Below are 24837 nucleotides of genomic sequence, written 5' to 3'. Positions count from 1 at the left end.
AATTTTTTATTATGTAAATTGAAAGAAACCAGAAATCTATAAAGCCATCTGGATGATTTAAGTATATTTTTTATAGCCTCCTCTTAAGAAGGATCAGAAAAACTCAAGGCGATATGAAAGTAAGTCAGCATGGAAACTATTGCTCAGCTGACCACGTTGTACTGAGCTTCCTGGGCTTCAAAGAAAGAGCTCAACAATTTTGAGAGGAAATAAAATGGTAACGGTGCACCTCCTTGGGCCGTGGTAGCCCAACAGATGGAGGTAAGGTCTCTCAACCACTGAAGAAGCCTCTTGGGGGCTGACTCGCTCCCAGAACTGTGTAAAGTCTGCTTCATTAGAAGTGCATTCTATTATTGTCTTTGGTGAGTCTCTGAGGAGGAAGAAGAGGCAGTGACCTTATATTTCATCGCAGCAAAGACTCAGGGTTAAATCTTTTGTCTGTAGTAACGTGTTAATAACTTCTCCCAATCAGATGGCTCCTTCTGGGGGGCTGACTTCACTAGGGCCTGGAAAACAGTGCAGGGTGCCCCGGCTTCAGCTGTTGGTCGCTGACTAAGCACCTCTCGAGCTGCCTTCTATTGGAAGACAGAGGAGTCTGAAGAAATCCTTCCTCCGCCAAATCGATCCCATATGAGAGGGCAAGCTTAATGAGAATCAGCCGTGAGCCCTGGCCATGCAGTGCCGCTGGAATGCATAGGATTTCCAGCCAGCATGGGCTGCAGAGTTTGCAGCCTTAGTCTCTGCTTTTCATGTTCAAAAAACTTTTATGGACAAAATTTCAATTTCAGCTAATAAAGGCAATGAGGAAAAAAAAAAAAAAAAGAACACCTCAACCTTACAGCGCATATACAGGGTCTGGAGGAGACAGGAAGATGAACAAACATTAGACCCTATGACTGCAGAGAGTGTAAAGAATAAATGGACACAATGAAGACATCAAACAGGGCAGGGCAGCATAATTGACAAACAGAAGTAGAAGCTAGGTGCCACGGAAGCACAAAGATCATGCACTGTCCATTTTCCTCAGAAGTCTTTCTCTGTAGTGATGGAATGGTTTTGAGGTGGGAAACCATCTTCATGATGGTGCTTGACTTTCAACCGATAGGCTGAGTTGTAACTAGTTACTTTCTACAAGTGAGTCTCCTGGTGGGCATGGCATTTTCCCCAAACTCATGGGTCATATATTATTATGGTCTGAAAAACTCAACCAGTAGAGACAAAGCTGAAGTCCTTCTTGACTACCTTTCCCTTACCTTATTACTTCTCTATTCTAATCCCCAGAAGGGGGTAATTACCAGTTCAGTTTGGTGAGCATACTTCCAGATCTTTCTACTTGCATTTTTAAACACAGACATACAAACATGTGTGCACACATTCATAGATAGACACACACATACACATTGAGAGAAAAATATGAAGTTTAAAAAAATGTGGCAATGCTAATGTTATATATATATAATATGCATATTTTATATATATACATATATATTATTCACCTTCAACTTGCTTTCCTAACTTAATATAACTTGGGATACATCAATATATGGGCATTGTTTTTAACTGCTATATACTGTCCCGCAATACGGAGATGCCATAATCAACAATTCCCTCTGAGTTTACAGTCTTGTTACCCACAGATGGTCCCCCACTCCCCTGTTTTTTTTTTTTGCCACCTCCAATATCACAACAGTTACTATTGTACCCATTCCCAGCATTACACAAGCAAGGATGTACTGAGGGTAGATGTGGACACACAGATTTGCTAAATTAAAAGGTATGAGATCTTAAGAATTTTTAATAGAGGAACATTGCCGTAAAAATTCTACCAGTAACATTTTGGCCGATGTTTTCACCAATATGACATTATCAATCTTTTCAACTTTTAACAATCTAATCGATTCAAAACAAATACAGTCTCGTAGTTTCATTTTGCATTTTCTTGGCAGTAGAATAAGTACTTAAAAGTTTTTAATTTCCTTTTTTCATTTTCTAAATAAATCCAGAGTTAATAGTAGGGTGTTTGTGGATTCTAGGTGAAAGGATTGGCCAGGGATGGCAGTTGGCTCTCATGTTGTTGTTAGTTTCTAATTTTATCAAATTGTAATCAGCTCCTGTGGTCTGTGTGACTTCTGCTTTTTGGAATTTGATGAGATATGCTTCATGATCTAATTCTTGGTCAGTTTATGCAATTGTACCATGTATGCTTAAAATATGTGTTTTCTTTGTTTATTAGATACAAATTTCTACATAAATTCATATTTCGTTAATTGTTTTTATTAAAATCCTCTATTCTGACTTATTTTCAGTCTTCTCGGAAGACTCTAGAAGCATGACAAAAACTCCCCTCTATGACACAAATCAACAAATTTTTCATTGTATTTCTATTAGTGGTTGTTTTAGAGACCTCCATGTTGTCTTATTAAGTACAAAAAGGTTTGTGAATTTTTTTTAAAGATTTATTAATTTATTATTTGAGAGAGAGTGCAAGCATATGGGGCAAAGGGAAGGCAGAGGGAGAAAGAGAATCTCAAGCAGACTCCCCAGTAAGAACAGAACCTGACGTGGGGCTCAGTCTTACAAACCTGAGATCATGACCCTGAGATTATGACCCGAGTCGAAATCAAGAGGCAGACATTTAACTAACTGAGCAATCCAGGTGCCCCAGGTTTGTGAATGTTTTATCTTCTTGGCAGGTATCTTTCATCAATGTGAAATATTCCTCTTTGTTTTTTCAAAATTGTTTTGTCTTAGATTGTATCTTGTCTGAAATTTATATTGTTAAAACTACATTACTTTTATTAGACCTTGCCCAGAACATCTTTATTTTCCTACTTACGGAGTCCTTTCGAATATGTAGGCTTGTAGTGTTCCCATCTGTTGGAGTGGTTCTTTGATATGACCCTTTTGGACTGTGGTTTCCTTCTGGACTTCATAATCCTATCTGCCTTCTGTTTTTCAGAGATTCCGCATTGTCTCTTACTTATACAATGGCATGTCTTGTTTTCTAGCAATATTATAAATGAAAATGTTTGTGTGTGTATGTTTTCCTGTCATTTAGAGCAGGAAGGAGGGAAGACATTATACCGTCAGGCTGCCATCTTAAACCAATCCTATGCTTTCCTTCATTCTAGATTTCCTTCCTCATCCCTACTCTAAGACAGATCTTTCTCTTTTCCTTTCAGCTTGGTTGATCTTGATGTTGACGGTGCTGTGAGAGATTGTACAGAACAAACTCTGTAAATATGTTTAGTCAACATGTACCCAATGGAAAGCTACTTCAGTCTCCATTTCTATATGGACCAAAAGTTGATTTCAGACAGAAATGCTACAACTTGAGTTCCACTAGTGTGTATTACTCAGTAATTACTCAGTAATACTCAGTAGTAATTACTCAACTTACATAGCTCAGTGTTATCATCTTTCCATCTCATTTCCATAAAGCTCTGTTTAATTTGCAAACAGTCCATTTTAGACAACACTACTAGTGGTATCACAATATTGGTATTCATTTGGGTGATTTATTGGCAATACATATATCCTAACATCTTCCATGGGAGAAATATGTTTAAAGGCCCCTAACTAGACTATTGGCAAAGCCTGGCACAAAGTAACTGCAATATAACTCTTACCAAGTTCTGGCCATTGAAAGCTGCATTTAGAATGTACCATTTTTTGAATTATTATTTTTTAGAGAGAGAGGGCACACAGATGAGTTGCAGGGGAAGGGCAGAGAGAGAGGGAGAGGATCTTAAGCAGGCTACACACTCAGTGCGGAGCCCCATGGGAGGCTCGATCCCACAATCCTGAGATCATGACCTGAGCCAAAATCAGGAGTCAGACTCTTAACTGCTTAACCAACTGAGCCACCCGGGTGCCCTTAGAATGTACTATTTTTAAAGTCAGAACCCACCCCCTCTCCCATATTCTTAAGGGACTAGTACTCTATTTGTGCTATTATTTTATTTGAAACATTCTTACCTCATTTTCTATGTTTTATCTTTTCATGCCAGATACAGAGTTTATTTTCATTTATAGATCAATACCAACTATAGGATTTCAGACTAAAAAGAGGTTTAGAGTTAACTGGATTAGGCTCTTCATATGTTTGAGAGGTTATGTGACTTGCTCAAGTTCATATATTGACTTTGTGGCAGAGCTGGCATCAGAATGTGGGTTGCCTGACTCCAGCATACTATTTATACATAAGTTTACACTTACAAAATGTTTTAAAAATCCCTCATCCTCAAATTACTAAAAAACCCCAGGAAAGACCAGATGGCAAGCGTGAATAATCTTGATTTTCATAGGAGGGAACACTGAAAAGAAAGGATGAATTAATGACTTACTTAAAATTATCCACATCAGGGGCACCTGGGTGGCTCAGTGAGTTAAACCTCTGCTTTCAGCTCAGGTCATGATCCCAGGGTTCTGGGATCGAGCCCCACATGGGGCTCTCTGCTCAGCAGGAGCCTGTTTCCCTCCCCCGCTGCCTTCCTCTTTCCTACTTGTGATCTCTGTCAAATAAATAAATAAAATCTTTAAAAAAAATTATCCATATCAGGAGTTGTTGGAGGCAAGATTTAAGAGTCTTTACTATGAGCCCTGTGTATCTAACAGCCTCTCCATCTTCTTCTCATCATATAAGGCCACTTCCTAAAAAGACAGAGGTACCTTCTCAAGGAACTATCTCATGGTTTCATTCTGATAAGATCAGAAAATGTAAGTTCATTGTTAAATTGTTAACACATCAAATGTCTTCTTGATTCGTGGTGACCTTAAGAAAAAAACTTAGCAAAGTCAGAGGCAGTTATCCATTGTAAATCAGTGAATGATTCACCTATTATTTCAGATAAAGTAGAAGGATGAATCACAGTGTTGCCTTAAATTCCTTCCAGCTCTTTGTTTATTGTTTCTTCTTATATGGAATTCCAATTATTCATTAATCTATCCCTAGCTCCTAACAAATGGGGCATATACCAGGCCCTCAAGTAAACAGTTAGTACTAGGCCTTTGTGCTCTGTGTAGGATTTCTAGAGCCCTCTTTCTACCTCTAAGTTATGAATAGTTCTTTAGACTCTGAGGAGTTGGCAAATTCTTTTAGACTCTAAGAGTCTAAGAGTCTGTAAACTAAGGCTGGTGGACCAGCCACATGTTTTTGTAAATAAAAAACTTTTATTTGAACACAGTCAGGCCCATTCATTTGTATATTATCTATGGCTGCTTTCCCTACAGGGCAGAGCTGAACAGGAATGACAGCGACTAAATGTCCTGCAAAGCCTAAGATATTTACTATCTGGCCGTTTGCAGAATAAGTTTGTCAATCCTTGCACTTAGAATCTATTTATTGTCTTTTATGGTCAACCTGGAGTTGAGTCAGTGTCTAGCTAAACAACAAATGTGCCATGACAAATGTTCATAGATCAGCAAAGTGTTAACTTAGTCATGGAAGTCTAATTTAGTGTTACAGATTCATAGGCTTAGCTACTATGAAGATCAGCATAAGTAATAATGATTTCTATTTGCATGGCACTTTCTAGTGTATGATATAATTTATATGTGTTATCTCATTTGATTTTTCCAATAACCTTAGAAAGTAGGCAGGAAAAAGATTCGGAGATATCACATATCCTTGAACTCAGATTCAAGCATTTTTAACAGCTGAAATGATTCTTTTATCTCTGGAAAACATTTCCTTCAGGGAAAAAAAAAGGCAGGAAGGAGTTATTAACATTTATCATCTTATAATGCACTGTTCTAAAATAATGTATCAGTAGATGATTTGCAATTAATTGTACTTTGTAATAACATATTCTGTCTTCCTAATTTGTGGTTTTATGTCAATAAGATGATAATAAAAATAACATAGGCATTTAATCTAAGGGTTTAAAAAGTCAAAATAAATATAAGCATCACTGAGTTATACGTGAAAAATACATTCTTAAATTTTTGATATCTTAAAATCTGCAAGGTAAGTCAGTTATTTGGCTTTCTTAGATTTACAAAATTGAAAAATAAAAAAACAAAACTCTTGGCAGAGTAGGAAAAGAATAAGTCTTAGTGAAAAATATGAGTATATATAAAAAATATGAGTACTACCCATGTGGAAAATAGTGAAATATGGGTTGATATGGTGCTCTCCTGTGGGTCAAATCATATTGAGACGAATATTTCAGTGAAAGCTATAAACTCGTCAATGAGGGTTATGATATATTTTTTGCATGAAAGTCAGAATCATATACTGTATGATTCCAACTATATTCCAACTCTGGAAAAGGCAAAACTGTGAAGAGTAAAAAGATCAATGGTTGCCAGGGTGTGGGAGAGATGAACAGGAGTAGTACAGGGGATTTTTAGGTCAGTGAAACTGCTCTATATGATACTCTAATAATGGATACATGTCATTATAAATTTGTCCAAACTTAACACCAACAGCAAACCCTAATGGAAACTATGTCTTTGGCTGATGATATGTCGACATAGGTTCATCAATTGGCATAAATATACCACTCTGGTGAGGGGTGTTTGGGGTGGAGGAGGCTGTACTTTCGTGGGGGCAGGGAGTACATGGGAAATCTTTATATCTTCCATTTAATTTTGCTGTGGAGCTAAAAATTTTCCAGTAAATAAAGGCTATTTAAAAAAAAATTAGTACTGGGTGGTTGGGTGGCCCTGTCAGTTGAGCGTCTGACTCTTGATTTCAGTTCTAGTCATGATCTCAGGTTTGTGGGATCAAGCCCCACATCGAGCTCCATGCTAGGTGTGGAGCCTGCTTGAGGATCTCCCTCTCCCCCTTCCCAGACTGAGTACAGTGGGCTAGAAAACATTCAGTATTTTCCTCAGAAGCTTCATACATATATATTAAATATGCTTGGCCTAGAATCCTTTCAGGATAATGGATCCAGAACAAAAATGAACTTACTTCACACCCGGACTGAGTTTCCCATGAACATGACTCCTTCTCCTGAGGGAGAACACCTCTTTGGAAAGCATGGTCTCCCAGACATGTTGGACACAAGGCAGACTCAAAATCTGGCTCCCCTGGAGGGATGTGCATGACTGAGGGGCCTGTGTACTTCAGGCTGGGACTCTGATGCTTGTCCACACTGACCATTGGGCTCTTGATCCATCTTCGTACCTACAACACACAAAAGAAGAAAATGCATTTTACCTCCTGTGATGTTTAACGGGACTCCAGTGGGAAACTTGGTGGAGGGATACTCATGAAAGGAGAGTTCAGTCTCATGACTTCTCCATCTTTCAAGTCTTAATACAATCCAAATGGGTCAATTCGGACCAACCACTTCTTAGGCATGTGTGTTTTTTGTCTGGTTATTTCATCTCATTGAGTCTGTCTCCCCATCTGGGGATGATTGGGATAATAATATTTCCTTCCAGGTTGTCATGAAGATTTTACAATGTTTTTCAATGTCCAGTTGTTTTGCCTGGCACATAGTGTTCGAGTACATGGTGGCTATTTTACTTTTATTCTTACTATTATGATAAAGCTGACAGAATGATTCACAAATGTCTTAGACAAATTGCTAGCCATTCTTACTGGAGGAAACACTAACCTATGATTGCTTGCTTAAGACCCAATTGCTGCTAAATGAATTGACATATATCTCACTACTGCAAAAAACTTGATTATAAAAGAAGTTGCTTCTGGTTAAGAAATTATTTCATAGTTGTTTTTAAAATTTGAAAACTTACCACTTGTCTTCTTTACATGCAGAATTCCTATAAGGCACAGAGAATATAGAAAGCTTTTCTAATATGAAAAGTGATATTGTTTTATAGCACTTTAAATATAAAAGGAATTGTTGTAAATGTTTGACATAGGTTGTCTTGCTTAATCCTCAGAACAATTTTTACTATTACTAATTCCATTCTATAGATGCAAAAACAAAGGCACAGAGAGCTGAAGCAAATTCCCCCAAGGCACAATGCTGGTATTGAGCAAAGTCACCTTGAATCCAAATCTATTCCTTAATGAGAATAGAATTTTAACAAGCATTACAGCACTGTAAGATTTGTGGTCACTGAATGCTAGAAATGTATCTTGGTTTAATAGGTGTCTTCCATTATCTTTGAAACTCCTGAGGATTTAGCCCAATTGGTGAAATCAGCATATAGCAAAAGAACAAAGAAATGAAATGACAGTATTGAATTATAATTAGTAATGTTACAATTAAATATTTTAAGGATAGACTGAGAAGAAACTAAAATTGCAATAGCAAAAAAAAGAATTAAGAAATTTGGTGGAATATTATGCTATCACTAAAATTAAATATAAAGATTCTGGTAGTATGGAAAATGCTTAGAACATAATTATATGGAAAAAAAGGCCAAATACAGAATTGTTCAGACACTATAATTACAAATATAAAAATGTATATTCTACCTACAGATAAAACAAGAAAGTTAACAGGCAAAATAAAAACTGTTATATTCATTGTTATATGCATTGATTAAAGGTGTTTTAGTTTTCCTTCTTTTTACATTGTAATTTTTCAAAGAACAATGTCTTTTAAAGTTAAAATTCTCATATTTCTTTCTTCGGTTACATATGTGTCTTTTAATTGCTTTATTTATATATACTCTTTTCAATAGCCATTTCTCTTTTTGGGTTTACCATCCTAATAAATATGTTAATATTTGGGAGGTATCCTTGAGTATTTCTTGCACTCCAAGGTCCCATTAACTTATTAGTAGGTATCTTCAAAGTGTTTATTTGATTCATTAATGAAAGTCTAAATGAAATTCTAAAAGTTTGAAACTATGATAGAATCTCTCTTCCTGATGTTAAAACTAAACGTGTTTTTCATCAATCTGAAAAGTACTAAACTTCATTAGAGATGGAAAATGGTTTGTAGTACTCTTATTCGGAGGGTTTTGAGCTTGAAGTTTGGTGACCATTCTTGACTAGTTGCCAACCTTGTTTTAAATTCAATCTTTTATTCTGGCTTACTTTCAATGTCTCTTTTGCCAAGTAGATTTAACTTTGGGGTTTCTGTGAATAGAATTTTAAGGAGATTTATCTTCAAAGGAATTTATATGGCCTGACTGATTAAGAATTTTAGTATATTGAAATGTATATCTTAAATTTATGGACAACTTTATTTAGAGTAAATCTTATATAATACTGTCTTACAATTATTCAATTTATAATGAAAGAATGTCCCTGTAACTGAATCTAAGCTTTCATTACATTATAGAAAAAACAAACTGGTTTTATCAAAGGAAGAGAATTTAGAGACATTATAAGTTATTCCTTTTTTTTTAAATTTTTTTTTTTTTTAAATTTATTTTGAGGGAGAGCGAGAGCGCATGAGCTGGGGTAGAGACAGAAGCAGAGGGAGAGAGAGAATTTCAAGCAGATTCCTGTGCTGAACACCAAGCCTGATGCCGGACTCCATCCCACATCTGAGAGACCAGGACCTAAGCTGAAATCAAGAGTTGGACACCCAACCAACAGAGCCACCAAGCCACCCCCTTAAGTTATTCTACCAGGTAGAAATAAGTATGAAGTAGAATTCCATGGAGTAGAAATAAAATGATTCGATATCTTCTAACTTTTTCCTTTCTTTTTTTTTTTTTTTTAAGACTTTATTTATTTGAGAGAGAGCCAGAGAGAGAAAAGCAGCAGGGGGAGGGGCAGAGGGAGAGAAAGAAGAGACTCACTGCAGAGCAGGGAGCCCTACATGGGGCTTGATCCCAAGACCCTGGGACCAAGACCTGAGTCGAAGACAGGTGCTTAACTGACTGAGCCACCCAGGAGCCCCATCTTCTAACTTTCTCAAAAAAAAAATCTAATGTTCTCAACATTTTAACTTTCATTCATTCATTCCTCATTCTTTTTTTAAAAAAAAATTTCATTTCATTCATAAAGATTCATAAAATGAATAAGTGAATTATAATATGTAAGAGGGTAAATAAAGCAGAGAAGATTGATCAGGATCACTGGGGGTGGGAGGGCCTGAGAAGGCAGGAAGCCTTTCAGTAAAGACTTCAGAGGTGCTAAGACTCTAGGACATCAAAGTGAGCTATCAAATAGGCACTTAGACCATCAAGTCTGAATTTCAGAGGAAAGATTCAAGCTGCAAAGAAGAATTGGAGACTTGAAACAAACAGCCATATTCTACTGAAGTCTTTGGGGGAAAAAACCCAATGACTTGGCTGGATCTAGGTATTAAGCTCATATTTCTGATAAGGGGCTCTGATTATTAGAATCTATTCCACTTAAACTTACTGAAATATGTGATTTACCCAAGTCTTCTGAGAGTAGGAATGTGTTTTGTGCCTTAACACATTCCAGGAGGGCAAGGTGTGAGTGTGGGTGATATTTCATTAGAAAGGCCCAGGGTTCTGAATAACCTTCAACAAATTAACCCATTCTGAGTCTTAAGGACATGGGAACATGATACTGCCTCTCTCTCCACAGAGAATGTGGCAAGGGAAATTTAGAAATATTCCATTTTTCCAGAAGCACCAGGGAGAAAGGGGTTCCAAAAGGAGATGCAGTGATCCTTTTTGTGGGACTGTTGCTGGCATTCAAGACCTGCTATCGATCTTGAAATGCTTTATCTCCTTCTGCTGGGTCCTTATTCTGACTTCAACACGTTCCTTCTCTGCTACTCCTTTGCGCATTTTGTTGGCTTTATAGCCTCCCACGTGGTTTATCCAGGCCTGGTTAAGGACTGGGTTTATGATGTTTACTCCATCTCTGGAGAATGGCTGGATGTTGAGTGAAGCGCGGGGCTCCCCCTCAGGCCTTGGCGTCCAGCAAGGTGCCCTCCAAAACCGGAGAGTGGAGCACCACTGCTTCTGCCCCTGAGGGGGTTGGAGCTACAACAGGCCTGTTGTGTCCCCTCAGGCTCTGCCGGAGGGAGTAGCTGCCTGCGAGTGGCTTTGGAAGCTCCTCAGAGACCAGTCACAATGGCTCCGGGAAGGCTGCGGCAGCTGTGTGTGTGAGAGAAGTGAATGCCCGGATGTGAGCCGCTGCCCTGACTCCTCGGCCATCTGGGCCCTGGTTTTATTCCGAGCTACTCAGCAACCGTCGGTGGAGAGCCTTGTAAACAAACATAGACCAGGGTGAGACATCCTCCTCACCCTGAACAAATGCAGAATTCCCTCACTCGGGCTTTATAGGAGCCTGTTCTCCCAACTGCATTGAAGATTTTTTCAGAAGCCATTACTTCTGCAGACATCGGGGGTGAAAGAGTACGGCCCGGCCACTTACCCATAGGGCTCCTCTTACTGAACAGCATTTGCATAAAATCTTAATCCAATTTCTTTGTTAAATCCAGTCTGCCCTGGTTTATTAATTTGATTATTCGAAAAAAAAATGATATCCAAAAGCAATAATCCCGCAGACTAGAAAATTGCCAGATGTGATTAAATAGATTGGCCAGCTTCTAGGGATTTTCCACTTGTGGTTTTTTTTTTTCCTCTTATGTAATAGTAAACAGATATTACTCTTAATGTTGGTTTAGCTGGTTATGATAGCAGCTGATGCAGAAAACTTACAGAGTGTTCAGGTGTTTATTTGTGAACTCATAATAATGCTCGTCTCATCATTCCTTTTGTTTTCTGGGAGTGAAGAGCTGTGCTTTCCTTAAAATCCAAGTGACCTTGACGTCGGACACAACTCTGCAATTTCCAGGGGGCATGTGTTTTTATTAGAGAAAACTGACTTTGTTTATATGATGCCACAATTACTTTCAATTCAGATATAGCAACCGAGTTTTTTAGTGGGAATTATTTGGATAAGCTGTCAATCGGCTATAAAAAGGGACCTCCACACCTCCTTCTTTTCCAGGTGTATGCTGGTGTGTTGGTTATGACATTAATGTAAGTCAGGAGAAGGCTCCTGGAAGCAAATCCCTCTCACACATTGGTGCCTGAGGGGGCTTCACAGCATGGCTCTTAAAATATAACAGTGATATGACATAAGGTCAGTGGTAGTAATCTGATTGATTCACGCTAGCTATATGGGTCATCACATAGTTTTCTTTTCTCTGAATATCTGTAGTGTTTATTATTTGCTTACATGAAAACTTATATAACCTTTTTAAAAAAGATTTTATTTATTTGAGAGAGAAACAGAACAGGAGAAAGAGAACAGAAAAAGAGAGAGAACAGGGGAGGTGGGGAGAGAAAATAGGAGGGGGTGCAGAGGGAGAAGCAGACCCTCTGCTGAGCTCGGATCCTGTTGCAGGGCTCGATCCCAAGACCCCATGATCATGACTTGAGCAGAAGTCAGAAGCTTAACCGAGTGAGCCACTCGGGCTCCTCAAACCTTGAAACTTTTATGCTCACTGGTTGTTATTATGTCTATGTCATCTTTCCAACTGGACCATAAGGGTAAGAACAGCTTCTAGGCTTTTTTTAATTCTCCAGAGGCTGGCATATGGTCTTACAAACAGTAGGCAATAAAAATAGGAATTGCTTGCTTATTTTTGACAACCATATTCACTTTTAGTTCTTAACGTGCTTTGCTACCATCCTCTATTAAGGTGATAAATACGCTCTGTGTAACTGTTTCTCTCGCACAGTAGTACCTCCCCAGGCCAGGCACCCTGAGAAGATTGAGTGCCTTTTGGAATTCCCCATCCTCCTGTGTCATTTGCCCTTGGGATTTCCCAGTCTTCTCCTCTCAGTATTGACCAACACACTTACATCCTGTTCTAGATTCTCTGTCTAACCTGGTGTTTCCCCACGCCAGGGGAAGGGGTGGGCAGCCAGGGGGACTGAGAGAAGAGGAAGGAAAGAGAGGACATACATAGCTCCATCCTTCTCCATGACACTGCTGAACTGGGCAGTACCCAGGGCTCCTCTCCTCATACAAGTTCTCAGAGAATTCAACACCAAACAAGGCCTTTGCCCTATACTTGCAGCTCTACAAATATAAAATCCTCTTCTTCCTCTGCCCCACTGAGGCACTCACTAGACCCTACCCCATCAAGCTGTAAATAGAAAAAGCCCAGTAAATAAATAAAATCTTAAAAAAAAAGAAAAAGAAAAAGAAAAAGCTCAGGAATTCAGTGACAGAAAGTTTCCATTTGAAATAGAAGTAATATTTTTCTTAGTCCCTAAAATATAGACTAATCCTTTTGGTTTGAATTGGTCTTCCCTGGATTTAGACAATTAAAAAGAAGAAGAAGAAGAAAGAAGAAAGAAAAAGAAGCAGGAAGAAGTTATATCAGTTATATCTAAAGTTATATCAGTTATATCTGAAGGATGGTATTTGTTATTTCGCTTGTGGATGAAAATTGAGGCTTGGAATATGGTGATGCTTAGGCTGAACCCTGGGGAAGAAAGAGTGGCCTGTCCACGGCTCATTCACCAGAGTTTTGGAAACTTCCCTCCTGATTCCTCCAAGAAATCCCCTTTTCTATTATTTTTTTACCTCTCCCTCACTTGGCCACTGTCTCTTAGTGCATTCAACACGTTGTTCTTGCAACATCTCTAAAAAAAACCTAGCAAACTAAACACAAAACATCCTCCTTTGGGGCACCTGGATGGCTCAGTGGGTTAAAGCCTCTGCCTTCAGCTCAGGTCATGATCCCAGGGGCCTGGGATGGAGCCTGGCATAGGGCTCTCTGCTCAGCAGGGAGCCTGCTTCCTCCTCTCTCTCTGCCTGCTTCTCTGCCTACTTGTGATCTCTGTCTGTCAAATAAATAAATAAATAAAATCTTTTAAAAAACAAAAAACAATACACCCACCTTTTACCCACAGACTTCCTTCTTTCAGAAACTTTCTCACCACCACTTGAACTCCTTTCCTTCTCAGCCACGCTTTGTGGGAAAAAACCACCTCACACGACTCCTCGGCCCACTACAGTGCATTCCGCAAATGTTTACAGACCACCTAATATTTGCAGGGACTAAAGTGAAGAACACGACAAAGAGACTCACCCCACTGAAACAAGTGTTCACCAAGACGCCAATAAACCTTCATTGCCCGATCCAATGGACACTTCTCAGGACCTCTCTGACTTGTCTACTGTACAGCATTTAAAGGTTGTGATCTGCGAGCGAGTGGCATTTCAGAGACTTACCCAAAAGCCCGTGGTTTATCATAATGTAGTAAGTGTATAATGTAGCGAAAAATTGAAAGCATGAGCTCTAGAATAACACTGGTTGGCTGAAAACACCAGAACTATTGCTGCCTCTTCCCAGGGCCTTAATATCTACCTCGTCAGGGTTTTGTGAAGAGTAAATGAAATGATAAAGGTAAGCCTAGAGCCCAGCACTGGGTGAACATTTGGTTAATATTTGCTGTATAGTTATGGCTCCACATAATGAGAGAGGTTAATACAAAATGCCATCTGGGGAAAAAGAGAGGGGGTTTTTGGTCCACTTGGGAGAAGTCAAGGAAGGCTGTCTGGAGGAAGTAAGTTTAAGCTGAGTCTTTTTTTTTTTTTTTTAAGATTTTATTTTATTATTATTATTTTTTACTTGACACAGAGAGAGAGAGAGAGATCACAAGTAGGCAGTGACAGGCAGAGAGAGAGAGAGAAAGGAGGAAGCAGGCTCCCTGCTTCCGGTTGCGGGGCTCGATCCCAAAACCCTGAGATCATGACCTGAGCCGAAGGCAGAGGCTTAACCCCCTGAGCCACCCAGGCACTCCTAAACTGAGTCTTGAAGGTTGAGTTCAAGGAAGTCAGGTGAGTGAAAATGGAAAAGCTATTTCCAGCAGAGAGGATGACAGAAGCCAAAATAGGGAGGCAAGGATCTGCACAGAATGTGTAGAAAATGAGCCCAAAGAGAAGAGGCAGGAACTGAAGCTGGACAGAAAGATTGGGGTGTGGAGCAAAAAGTGATTCCTGAAGTGTTGTAAGCCGGAGAGTTGGATTGTCAGATGTGTCTTCAATTCGGTGTGAAGGATGGATATGAGACGGTCAAGAACACAAGGAGCTGGATGAGTCAGGAGTTGTTTACAAAAGAAATGATGAGGGCCAAAGCCAGAATAGTAGCAATGCGAGTGGAGAGGAGAGATGAATCATCAAATTTATCTACCATTTAGTTCTCAAGTCTATATCCTTTCTTGGATTCTGAAAGCCGTCTCCTAAATGGCCTTGCCCCATAAATCTGTTCTTATTGGGACCACAGCATCTTTCTAAACGCAAAGGTTGATCTCATCTCTGCTTTAAATTGTTCAGTGATTCCCCATCACCAACGCAGTGACTTTCAAACCTGTTTGGTCAAGACTGATGTACCATAAGAAATCCCTGTTCTCATATACATTTATAATAGAGAGATATGCAACTGAGACAACCGGTACCACCCCTATATTTACCCTTTTTGCAGGAAAGGCACTCACATTTTCTATTCTACTCTAGTCCTTCAAAATGTTGATTACAACCCAGTGAGTTGATTTCATGACCCACTAATAAGTGGCACACAAATGGAAAAATATCTAAATAGTAAAATCTACATTCCTTGGCCTTGGATACCAAGTCCCCTAGGGTCTGAATTCTCATCTCTCATTATGTCCTCCATGCATCCAGACCTTCCGTCATATTGTTTGATTTGTGCTTGTCTTAAAGACTGCTCTCCTACGTCTTTGATTGTGTACAGGCTCTTCCTCTGACCCAACTTGTCCGTCTGGGTAGTCCTGCTAAGAGTCACATACTGGGGACACTTTCCCATTGTCTGACTTCTCACTGCTTCTTGATTCATTTTGGCATTTACTTGTTTAAATGGGAACACACATGCATTTACTCTGCTTTACTTATCTTTTCCCTCTATTAGAATGTGTGTTTCACATGACCAAGACATTATTTTCTCTCTTATATTCATTAATAGGACATTCACAAAGTTTATTTTGTGTGTTCCTTCTTCTTAGCTTATCCCCTCCAAACTTCCCATCTGCCTTCACTCTGAGTTGAAGCTTCCGTGGAAAGAGGCTCATTATTATATTCCCAGAGGTTCGCACAGCTCCCAACGTATAGTAAATGATGAAGAAATATTTTTTTATTGGTTTAAAGCCAGTTGCTATTCAAGGCACAGAAAATAAAAAAAAAAAAATAAGAGTCAGTTGTTCTTAAGAATCAACCAGGAAATCAGCTGTTATAAAACAGTGTTAAAGCTAGTGTGAGTTCATCACTGGGACAAGCAGGATAAAGCTGTGATGGGGAAGCTCTGATGGGGATGAGTTTGGGATAGAATAGCAGCTTACAAATGGCTGTTAAAATTTATGAATTTTATTTTCAAGCTCTGTGTGACCTGGATAAGGGTCAGGAAAGGCTGAATGGAGCATGAAAAGAGTCAGGGCTTGGAGGTCTGTGTTCAGGTAGGATGAATAGGAAGTCACCGGGCAGACTCAGGAGGGTACACTGGGAGGGGGTTATCCCCATATATAATATAGAGTGGAAGCACCTTTATGCCTCCCTGCTGGACCTCTACAGCATTGTCCTTCAAAGACCATCTTTTCTTTCTTCCATTTTCCCCACTCCATCCCCCTCAATCTATTCTAGTGCCAGAGGTTTATTATTTCATATAGCTGTTAGACACCTTCATATTCTGGGTATATTATGAACTTAACGTATTTTTATGGTTAAGGGTAGCGTTAGGTATGGCACATAAAAGGTTACTAAACAGCAAATATAGTATTGTTTTTATATTATTCTGAGGTTGAGCAGTCAGTTTACAAGTAATTTGTATTTCCCCACAATTAACGAAAAGAAATACATGTAAGATACAAAAATGACTTTCTACAGGAATGGACAATGAACTAAATTAAGAGAATTGGATTCTAGTCCTGACTTTGTGACTACCTTGAAGAATTCATGCAAACCACTGAACTTTACTGCCTTTCAGCTGTAAAATGCAGGCTGGGAGCAGAAAAGTCTTGCAGTTTTTTCTAACTGTGTCACAGGTTCAAGGCTATTTACCCACTGGAGTTCCAGCAAGTAACATTGCTTTCCCCAGGACATCTCCCTGCCTGGCATTTCTGTCACTTTCTATAGTAACCTTGTATTCCCTCCGTTAAAGATACTGAAAAAAAACAAAAAACAAAACAAAACAAAAAAAAACAAAAAGAAAAACCATAAGGCTTTTAAAATAATCTTACAGTCTTAAGGCAGTTGCTAGAAACTCCATTTAAATAGCAATAATAAAGCTGAATCAAGTCTCATTATTTGAACTGTGTACATTACTTAATTAAATTCAAAATGCTAAATGAAAGGAGAGATGGTTCACAACATCCAAAATGGGGCTCGTTGCTAGTCCCTGGTGTTTCTGTTCCTTTGTTGAGTCTTCTTACAAGAGAAGCACACGGCATACTCAGTTTCATTTTTATGCAAAAACAATTTTCCTCTAAATGATGCTTGTGGTGTATTGGTAATGGCTTCTATTTTGGTATTCTATTTTTTTCTCACTTCATGTTTTATAAAGAAAATGGTAAGGTTTCATTATTCTCTGAAAACAAGAAGAGAGCCAGCTAATAAATAGATATTTACTAAGGACCTACCATGTCCAAAAATCGTGTGCGGTTCTGAAAAAGTGGAGAATGAATTGTGGATGTTTGATGATCCTATGGAAATTGTTAAAACTGGGAAACTCACCCTGACCTCAGGACAACTGATAGAGAGGAAAATCACTGTGAATATGAGTCCATGTAAGTGGAGGAGAAAAAACAAGATATTTTTCAGGACAGATGCATTTTTGTGGCATGTAAATAATAAGAGTAATAATAATAAAAAGACTAATGATGGACCTAAAGGGTCAGAATCAAAGAAAAATCCCAGCAACATTGTCCTCAGTGATCCCATTCCTCCTGAAATAGCATCATGTGTCGATGGATATTAATACTGATCAATGTGAGCTGACTTGTTAAAGGGGGGAAAAAAAGAAAAAAAGGAGGGACGCCTAAGTGGCTCAGTAGGTTAAGAGCTGCTTTCGACTCAGGTCATGATCCTGAGGTCTTGGGATTGAGCCCCACGTTTAGCAGGAATTGTGCTTCTCCCTCTCACCCTGCTGCTCCCCCTGCTTGTGCTGTCAAATAAAGAAATAAAATCTTAAAAAACAGAAAAAAGAAAAAAAAAGAAATGAATGTATAATCCGGAAATATGCACTTAACGCATTCATTACTGTGGTCCTCATGAAACCCCAAAAGAAAAGAGAAAACCCTTGGCTTTGTCAGGAGAGCTTCATATATATTTAACATTTTATATGTTCATTTACAACATTTACTTGGTTGATAGAAACTTCTTATCATCATGCTGTGCCAGTCTTTTACTGGCATAAAACCAACACTCAAGCAAGTCAGATATTGAGGTTATAAAATTACCTCTCCACCTCCACTTTCCTATCTGGGAACTACTCATTTCAAAGATTCTGATTTGGGGGACCTGCCAAGGACAGTTTATTGTTGCCTGAACAGGAGAGATTTGTGATTCAGGCAGATGGTGATAAAATCCCATGCCTCTGGTCATGGTGGCTGCTCCAAGGGTTGGCATGTGACCCAAACACAGCCAATCAGAATCTTTCTACACTATCATTTTTTTTTTTCATCCTGAAGCTTGGAGGTAGACTCTTCTGTTTCCTTTAGGATTGCAAGCTCTAGGGATGCTCCCTGAGGAAGTACCAGCGGCTCGTCTTGTCCTGTGGAGAGAACAGCCTGAGATAACACTCTACCTGGTGACAGGCAGAGATACATTTGCACCCAGATTCCAGCAAGTGTGCATTTTTTAATACAGACTATAGTGGAGTTAGATGCAAGGCATTAAATTATACAGAAGAGCAAGTGGCTACACATGGATAGTAGATAGATATAATAATTCAAAATATTTTACAAGCTGAAGAGCAGGGACACAGAGCATGAATGCGGTTGTAGTTCCCCAGGCAGCTCCCGTAGAGTCCCTACCGTCCTAAGCTTCATCCCTTTGCTGGCTAGATGGTGGGGAGTGCTTGAAGAGTCCTGGACTAGGGAGAATAGCAGGGTTGGTCAGAGGGAGGGGACACTCACAGGGCACTGGACAGTGGTATCTATGGACACTTCTAGAATTATTTTAGTCTTTCAAAATCAGTATGGCTTACTGTGCATTCTAACTGAAGGTCAGCCCTGGTTTGGGGAAAGAGGAGATGGTATTGGAGCTGCTTTGTGTGGAAATGGTGGCTTAGACTGTGAGATAGATGGCACATGGCTGTAAAAGCTGTCGAACTGCTTGAATTCAAGCTGTTCTTACAGTTTTGGATCCTGCGGTCTCTGTTGACATCCTAAATTGATGATGACCATGATTTCATTTCTTTCCTCAATCCAGCTGTCCCTGAGCACTCTACCAAGTGCCAGCAGGTATTAAAAAAAAAATCATTTGTCCATATCCAGGGTGAAATAAAATAAGCAGCTACATTTCATTTAAAAAAACAGCAACATGGGCGCCTGGGTAGCTCAGTGAGTTAAGCTTCTGCTTCGGCTTAAGCTTAAGCTTAAGCTTCGGTTAAGCTTAAGCTTCGGCTCGGGTCATGATCTCAGAGTCCTGGGATCGAGCCCCACATCGGGCTCTCTGCTCAGCAGGAAGCCTGCTTCCCCCGCTCTCTCTCTGCCTGCCTCTCTGCCTACTTGTGATCTTTGTCTGTCAAATAAATAAATAAAATCTTAAAAAAAAAAAAACAACAACAACATTAACAACAACAGGGCAAATGTTCTGAGTGTAAGGGAAAAACGAATCTGAACTAATCAAAAAATAGGGAAGAATTTTCCAAAAACATGGGATAAAATTTCTTGAATGCGTTTTAGTAGGTCCTTTGGCTGATAAATCCATGAAAGCAAAACAAAAACAGTATTAGTTACAATGAGGGACTTAACTCCAGGTCTGTCTCACTCTAGTGAACTGAATATTAAGGAAATGCTGTTGGTTGACAGAAGAACTGGTTAGCAGACAACTGGCTCACTAGTACACTTTCTTGCCCCATAGGGAACGTTTTTTGGAGCCCAAGAGTCACAGTCCACATGGTCATTAAACACAAGCACAAAACCTATTCATTTCCCTTCTTTCTTTTGTCCCTTTCCAATCCACCCTACACTTTGCTGCTGTATCCACTTTCCCCAAACCAGGTTTTGATTATGTTAGTTCCCTGCTTAAGGCCCTCAATGGCTCTTCACAGTCAACTGAATACGGGCCAAGCCCCTTTGTGTAGCATTTTCCCTGGACTCTCCACATGCTCTGGCCTTCGCACAATTTATAATCCTGTTCCCCACAACTCACCTACCTTTGTGCCAGATGCCAGCCAAAACAGATTATTTGTTTTTTTCCTAACATATCCTACCTCTTTTGAGCTTCTGGCTGTTCATGTGTTCTTGTCAACAGAGATGCCTTTTATTCCTTTGTTCATCTCAGTTTTTGAGGCCAAGTCTTACCCAAATTTGAAATCTTGGCTCTGAAAACATCTTAACAAATGCCAATTATAACTCCATGAAGTATCTTTCTCCTTGAAACCCCATTCTTTTTTTTTTTTTTTTTGAAACCCTATTCTAACTTCAAACTTCTCATGTGAATCTATCATGTTATATAGCACCATGATTCAGGCACTCTTTAATGACTCTAGCCAGTATTTATTTTCATGGATGATTATCCTGAGGTATAGTCCCCTCCTGGAGTCAAGGGAAATGCAGAAGAATTTCTTTTCTTTTCTTTCCTTTTTTTTTTTTTTTTTTTTTTTGCCATAATGTCATGCTAGAAGGATTAGGAAGAAATAACTCCCAACACATACATGAAATAAGAAGTCTTCATCTATACCCTGAGAATTCCCTTGGGTGTTCAGTCATAAAACAAATTCCTTTGCCACCACTGCTACTATTCCTTTTTCTCAGGGAGGCTACGAGACTTCAAGGGCTGCAGTAAAAGTCCTGACATGTCCTTGGACCAATGCTTTCCATAGCACTTATTTGCTTTAGACATTTCTTTGACTTGGGTGATGGCCAATGATTCACTTATAATTTCCTCTCCTGGTGCTTCTTGCCTTTCCATCCATTGGAGTTTTGCCTCTCTGATTATATCAGGCTTTAATATTCTCACTTATTACTCTTCTTAAAAAATCCCTGGTCTCCTTATAGCTCTTGACTGCTTAGTCATTTTCCCTTGAAAACACACAAAAACCAGCATGAGACTGTTCTGGGGGAGGAGTTCTTGGACCATTTTACTGGGAACTTTCGACCTGACTTCATCACATTCCTCTTTTGGATGAAAAGCTTCCAATTTCAATCTTCCAAGTGGCCTTTCCCTGTAGAAAGATATCTGTATCCTGTAAAGTATACTTCCTATTACCATTTCATTGCCTATATCTTATTCATGACTGTCTTGAGGGCACATAGAAATTCTTAAGTGTTTGTTGAATGAATAGATGGGTAAAGGAATGGAGAGATGTCTTACAATCATGATTCAGCTTCTTAAACTGTGTCCCTTACTAGACTGTAAATGCTTTATAGATAAAGATTTGACTTTTGGCATCTTCGTGTCACTTACCATCCCAAGCAGTGTCTTGCATGGATCAACATCAGCAAAGAATTTGTTGTATTATTAGTTAAGTGTGCACCTGTCACTCTGTGGGGGTCTAACAGAGCCAATCTTTGGAGATTTCACAACCCCATTTCCTTGAATCTAGATCATACCACGTTTTGAAGGCCCAATGATCCAATGTTTTCATCTACTTACTTATTCATAGTTTTAGCTTTTGTCCACTTAGGTGTTTATCTCAGTATCTTAGTACTGTTAAGAAGATGTGATTTCAAGTGTTGTTTCTACCACTTATTAGATGAATGACTTCGGGCAACTAACTTAAATTCTGAGTGTCTTCTCATCTGTTGAGAGGTAATGATCCTACCTGTCGAACAAGTGGAAAGGATTGGAAAATGAGTCCCTGGTAGTAACAGGAAGGCATGTGAGTTCTAAGTATGTAAAATGAATATACATGTACAGGTACACCTCAGAGATTTTTGTGGGTTCAGCTCTACACGATGGCAATAAAGGGCATGTTGCAATAAAGTGAGCAAAATGAATTTTTGGGGTTGACCAGTGCATGTAAAAGTTGTGTTTACACTGCACTATAGCCCTAGTATGAAGCAGTATTATGTCTAAAAAAATGTATATGCCTTTTTAAAAGGTATGCTTTATTGCTAAAACATGCTAACCATTATCTGAGTTTTCAGTCAGTTGTAATCACTGATCACAGTTCACCATAATAAGTATAACAATAATGAAGAAGCTTGAAGTATTGCGAGAATTACCAAAATGTGACACAGAGACAAAAAGTGAGCAAACACTGTTGGAAAAATGATGCTGAAAGACTTGCTCAACATAGAGTTGGAGCCCCACAAACCTCCAATTTATAAAAAAAAAAAAAAAGAGGGGTATCTGAGAAGCGCAACACAACAGAGCATAATGAAAGGAGGAATGTCTGTTATAAGGGTAATTAATTTTGTAATTTTCAATGTGCTTTTCCAAAATGAAATTGGCTATCAGAAGAGACAAGAAGCTTTTAGTCACTAGGGTTACTTCAGAGAAAGTTGTAGGCACTTGGCAAGTATGGGCAAAGGGAAGTCAAGATCTTTATGATCTTGTTCTTTTCTGACATACTATAATCCCACATATAACTTGTACACATGCTAATAAAGTTTAACTATGTTCTTGAGCTTTTTTACATTTGAGCTATGACAGGTCAACTCACTAATTATTTTCCTTCTACTTGTGGAATAGGAGACACTGGTTTGCAAGCAGTTCAAGTAGGAAAAGTCTCAGGGATTTTAGTTTACTGTAAGCCTTGTAGAATAGTCAAAAAAAAATTTTTTTTTCTGGGCTACTTAAATGAGGCTCTATTATTAGAAACAGGAAGGGCAGAGCAAGAGAGGTGATACACTGCCCTTTGTCCTGTTAAATCAAACCTGAAGTACTGGTTCTAGATTTGTTCTTTTGATTTCAGCAGGGGTATTGACAAACTAGGGAACGCCCAAACAAGAGTAGATAGAATGGGGAAATAGATTATGATGGTCAGTTCTAGGTATCTATTTGGCTATACTATTTTACCTGGTTATTATTATTTTTTAAAGATTTTATTTATTTATTTATTCGGCAAAGAGAGATCGTAAGTAAGTAGAGAGGTAGGCAGAGAGAGCAGGGGGCTTGCTGAGCAGAGAGCCCGATGTGGGGCTCAATCCCAGGACCCTGGGACCATGACCTGAGCCGAAGGCAGAGGCTTTAACCCACTGAGCCACCCAGGTGCCCCTTACCTGGTTATTAAATTAAACACTGGTCTATGTGTTGCTGTGAAGGAATTTCATAGATGCAATCAAGATCTACAATCAGTTGACTTTAACTGGATGAGTTTATGTTTGATAATCTGGACTGACCTCATCTAATCAGTTCAAAGGCTTTAAGAACAAAACTGAGGTTTCCTCTACAAAGAAGAAATTCTGCTCCAAGATTGCAGTATCAGTCTCCTGGGCTGCCCTATGTATTTCAGACTTGCCATTTCCACAATCACCTAAGCCAAAGCATTGAAATAATTCTATATATGTCTCCCACTGGTTCTGTTTTTCTGGAGAACTTGACTGACGTAGAGATCAAATAAGAAAGATGGAAATGAAAAGTCAGAAAGGTTTTTCAGTATTTGAACAGCTATCCTGGGAAAGAGAAACCAATGTATGAAGGGGACAGCAGGGTGCCTTTGGGCCGGCCTCCCGTATGCCAAAAGTTCAATGGAGCCTTCTTTCAAAGAAGGCAGCTGTCCTTCAGCAAGTATAGCAAAGAGAAAATCTGACCAATCTTTCAGCCTCTTAAATGAAGTGCCAAAATAATGTACTTTTTAGTAGTAGGCATTAAATGAGTCCTTTCCTTATAGCTCTTTTATAGCTCTTTAAAATATTATTTGCCCTTAAAACTATTCTTCCCAGAACTTCACTGTGGCTCATATAAACAATATTTTCACTTTGTGGATCATTGTAACTAAGCCAGAAGCCCCCAGATGCATATTCATTCACTAAGTGAAGCTGCTCACATGGTTTTCATTTTGGAGAAGATAAAGTTGATGCTTTTTTGAAGTCATCCAACCAGATCAGGATTTGGATAAGGCTAGCGAGTTTATAAACTTTGAGCCAGTGGTTTTCTTACCCAGCGAGGCATCATCTCTCAGCCAAATGGCTTTAGCATTGTCCAATTTCCGCCAATTTTTCTCTGTGCTTTTAGCCAGCAAAACAAATTCTATGCTATATAGGCACAGACTCAAGAACTGAGTTCCTAAAAAGGCAGACTTTGAAATGCACAAATGGCATTATCATGTAGAGATGCCTAATGCTACCATCTCCATCTCTCAAGGCTATTGAGTGAATCTCATGGAAATAACTTCAAAGCTAGGAGGTGACTTAAAAATCATTTGTTGAAACAGACACCCTAAGTGTGTCCTGCGTCCCCAATTCTGGATGCCATGATATATGCACACGTTCACGGAGGGCTTCTCCCTTGACTTTCACTTTTCCCGGTGTACATTTCATGGGATTGTTTGCTATATTTTTTTCTACACTTCAGCAACTTCAGCTGAAATATGGGACCAATATAAAATATAATAACAATATAATAATTATCCCTTGCAACTTGAGATGAATGTAATGGATTTCCTCATTTAAAACAAGGTACATTTTAACTCTAATCATTAGTTCTTAGACAGAAATTATGCCTGTTTTAAGTCCCTATGTCTAGTTACCTTGAAGGATATTGTATGGGTTCTGGTACCAGTTAACATAATCTTGTTTCTGCTTTTTAAAATTTCATTAAATTATATACAATTATATTAATTCAGTAGGGTGTAGACTTTGAAATATTTTAAAAATGTATTTCTAAAA

The 24837-nt window shown here is 38.9% G+C and overlaps 1 protein-coding gene across 1 annotated transcript in view; it reads right to left on the bottom strand.

The window, feature by feature from the left end:
• SGK1 (serum/glucocorticoid regulated kinase 1) overlaps positions 1–24837 on the bottom strand; it is a 108684-nt gene that overhangs the window by 60028 nt on the left and 23819 nt on the right. The window contains exon 2 of the mRNA XM_044248418.1: positions 6920–7135. Coding sequence (XP_044104353.1) covers positions 6920–7135 — 216 coding nt within the window. The remainder of the gene's footprint in view (positions 1–6919; positions 7136–24837) is intronic.

Source organism: Neovison vison, chromosome 1, assembly GCF_020171115.1.
Source record: "Neovison vison isolate M4711 chromosome 1, ASM_NN_V1, whole genome shotgun sequence".
NCBI classification, from domain to species: domain Eukaryota; kingdom Metazoa; phylum Chordata; class Mammalia; order Carnivora; family Mustelidae; genus Neogale; species Neogale vison.
The sequence above is the reverse complement of the archived record's forward strand: the minus strand, read 5'-3'. Positions and strand labels throughout refer to the sequence as shown.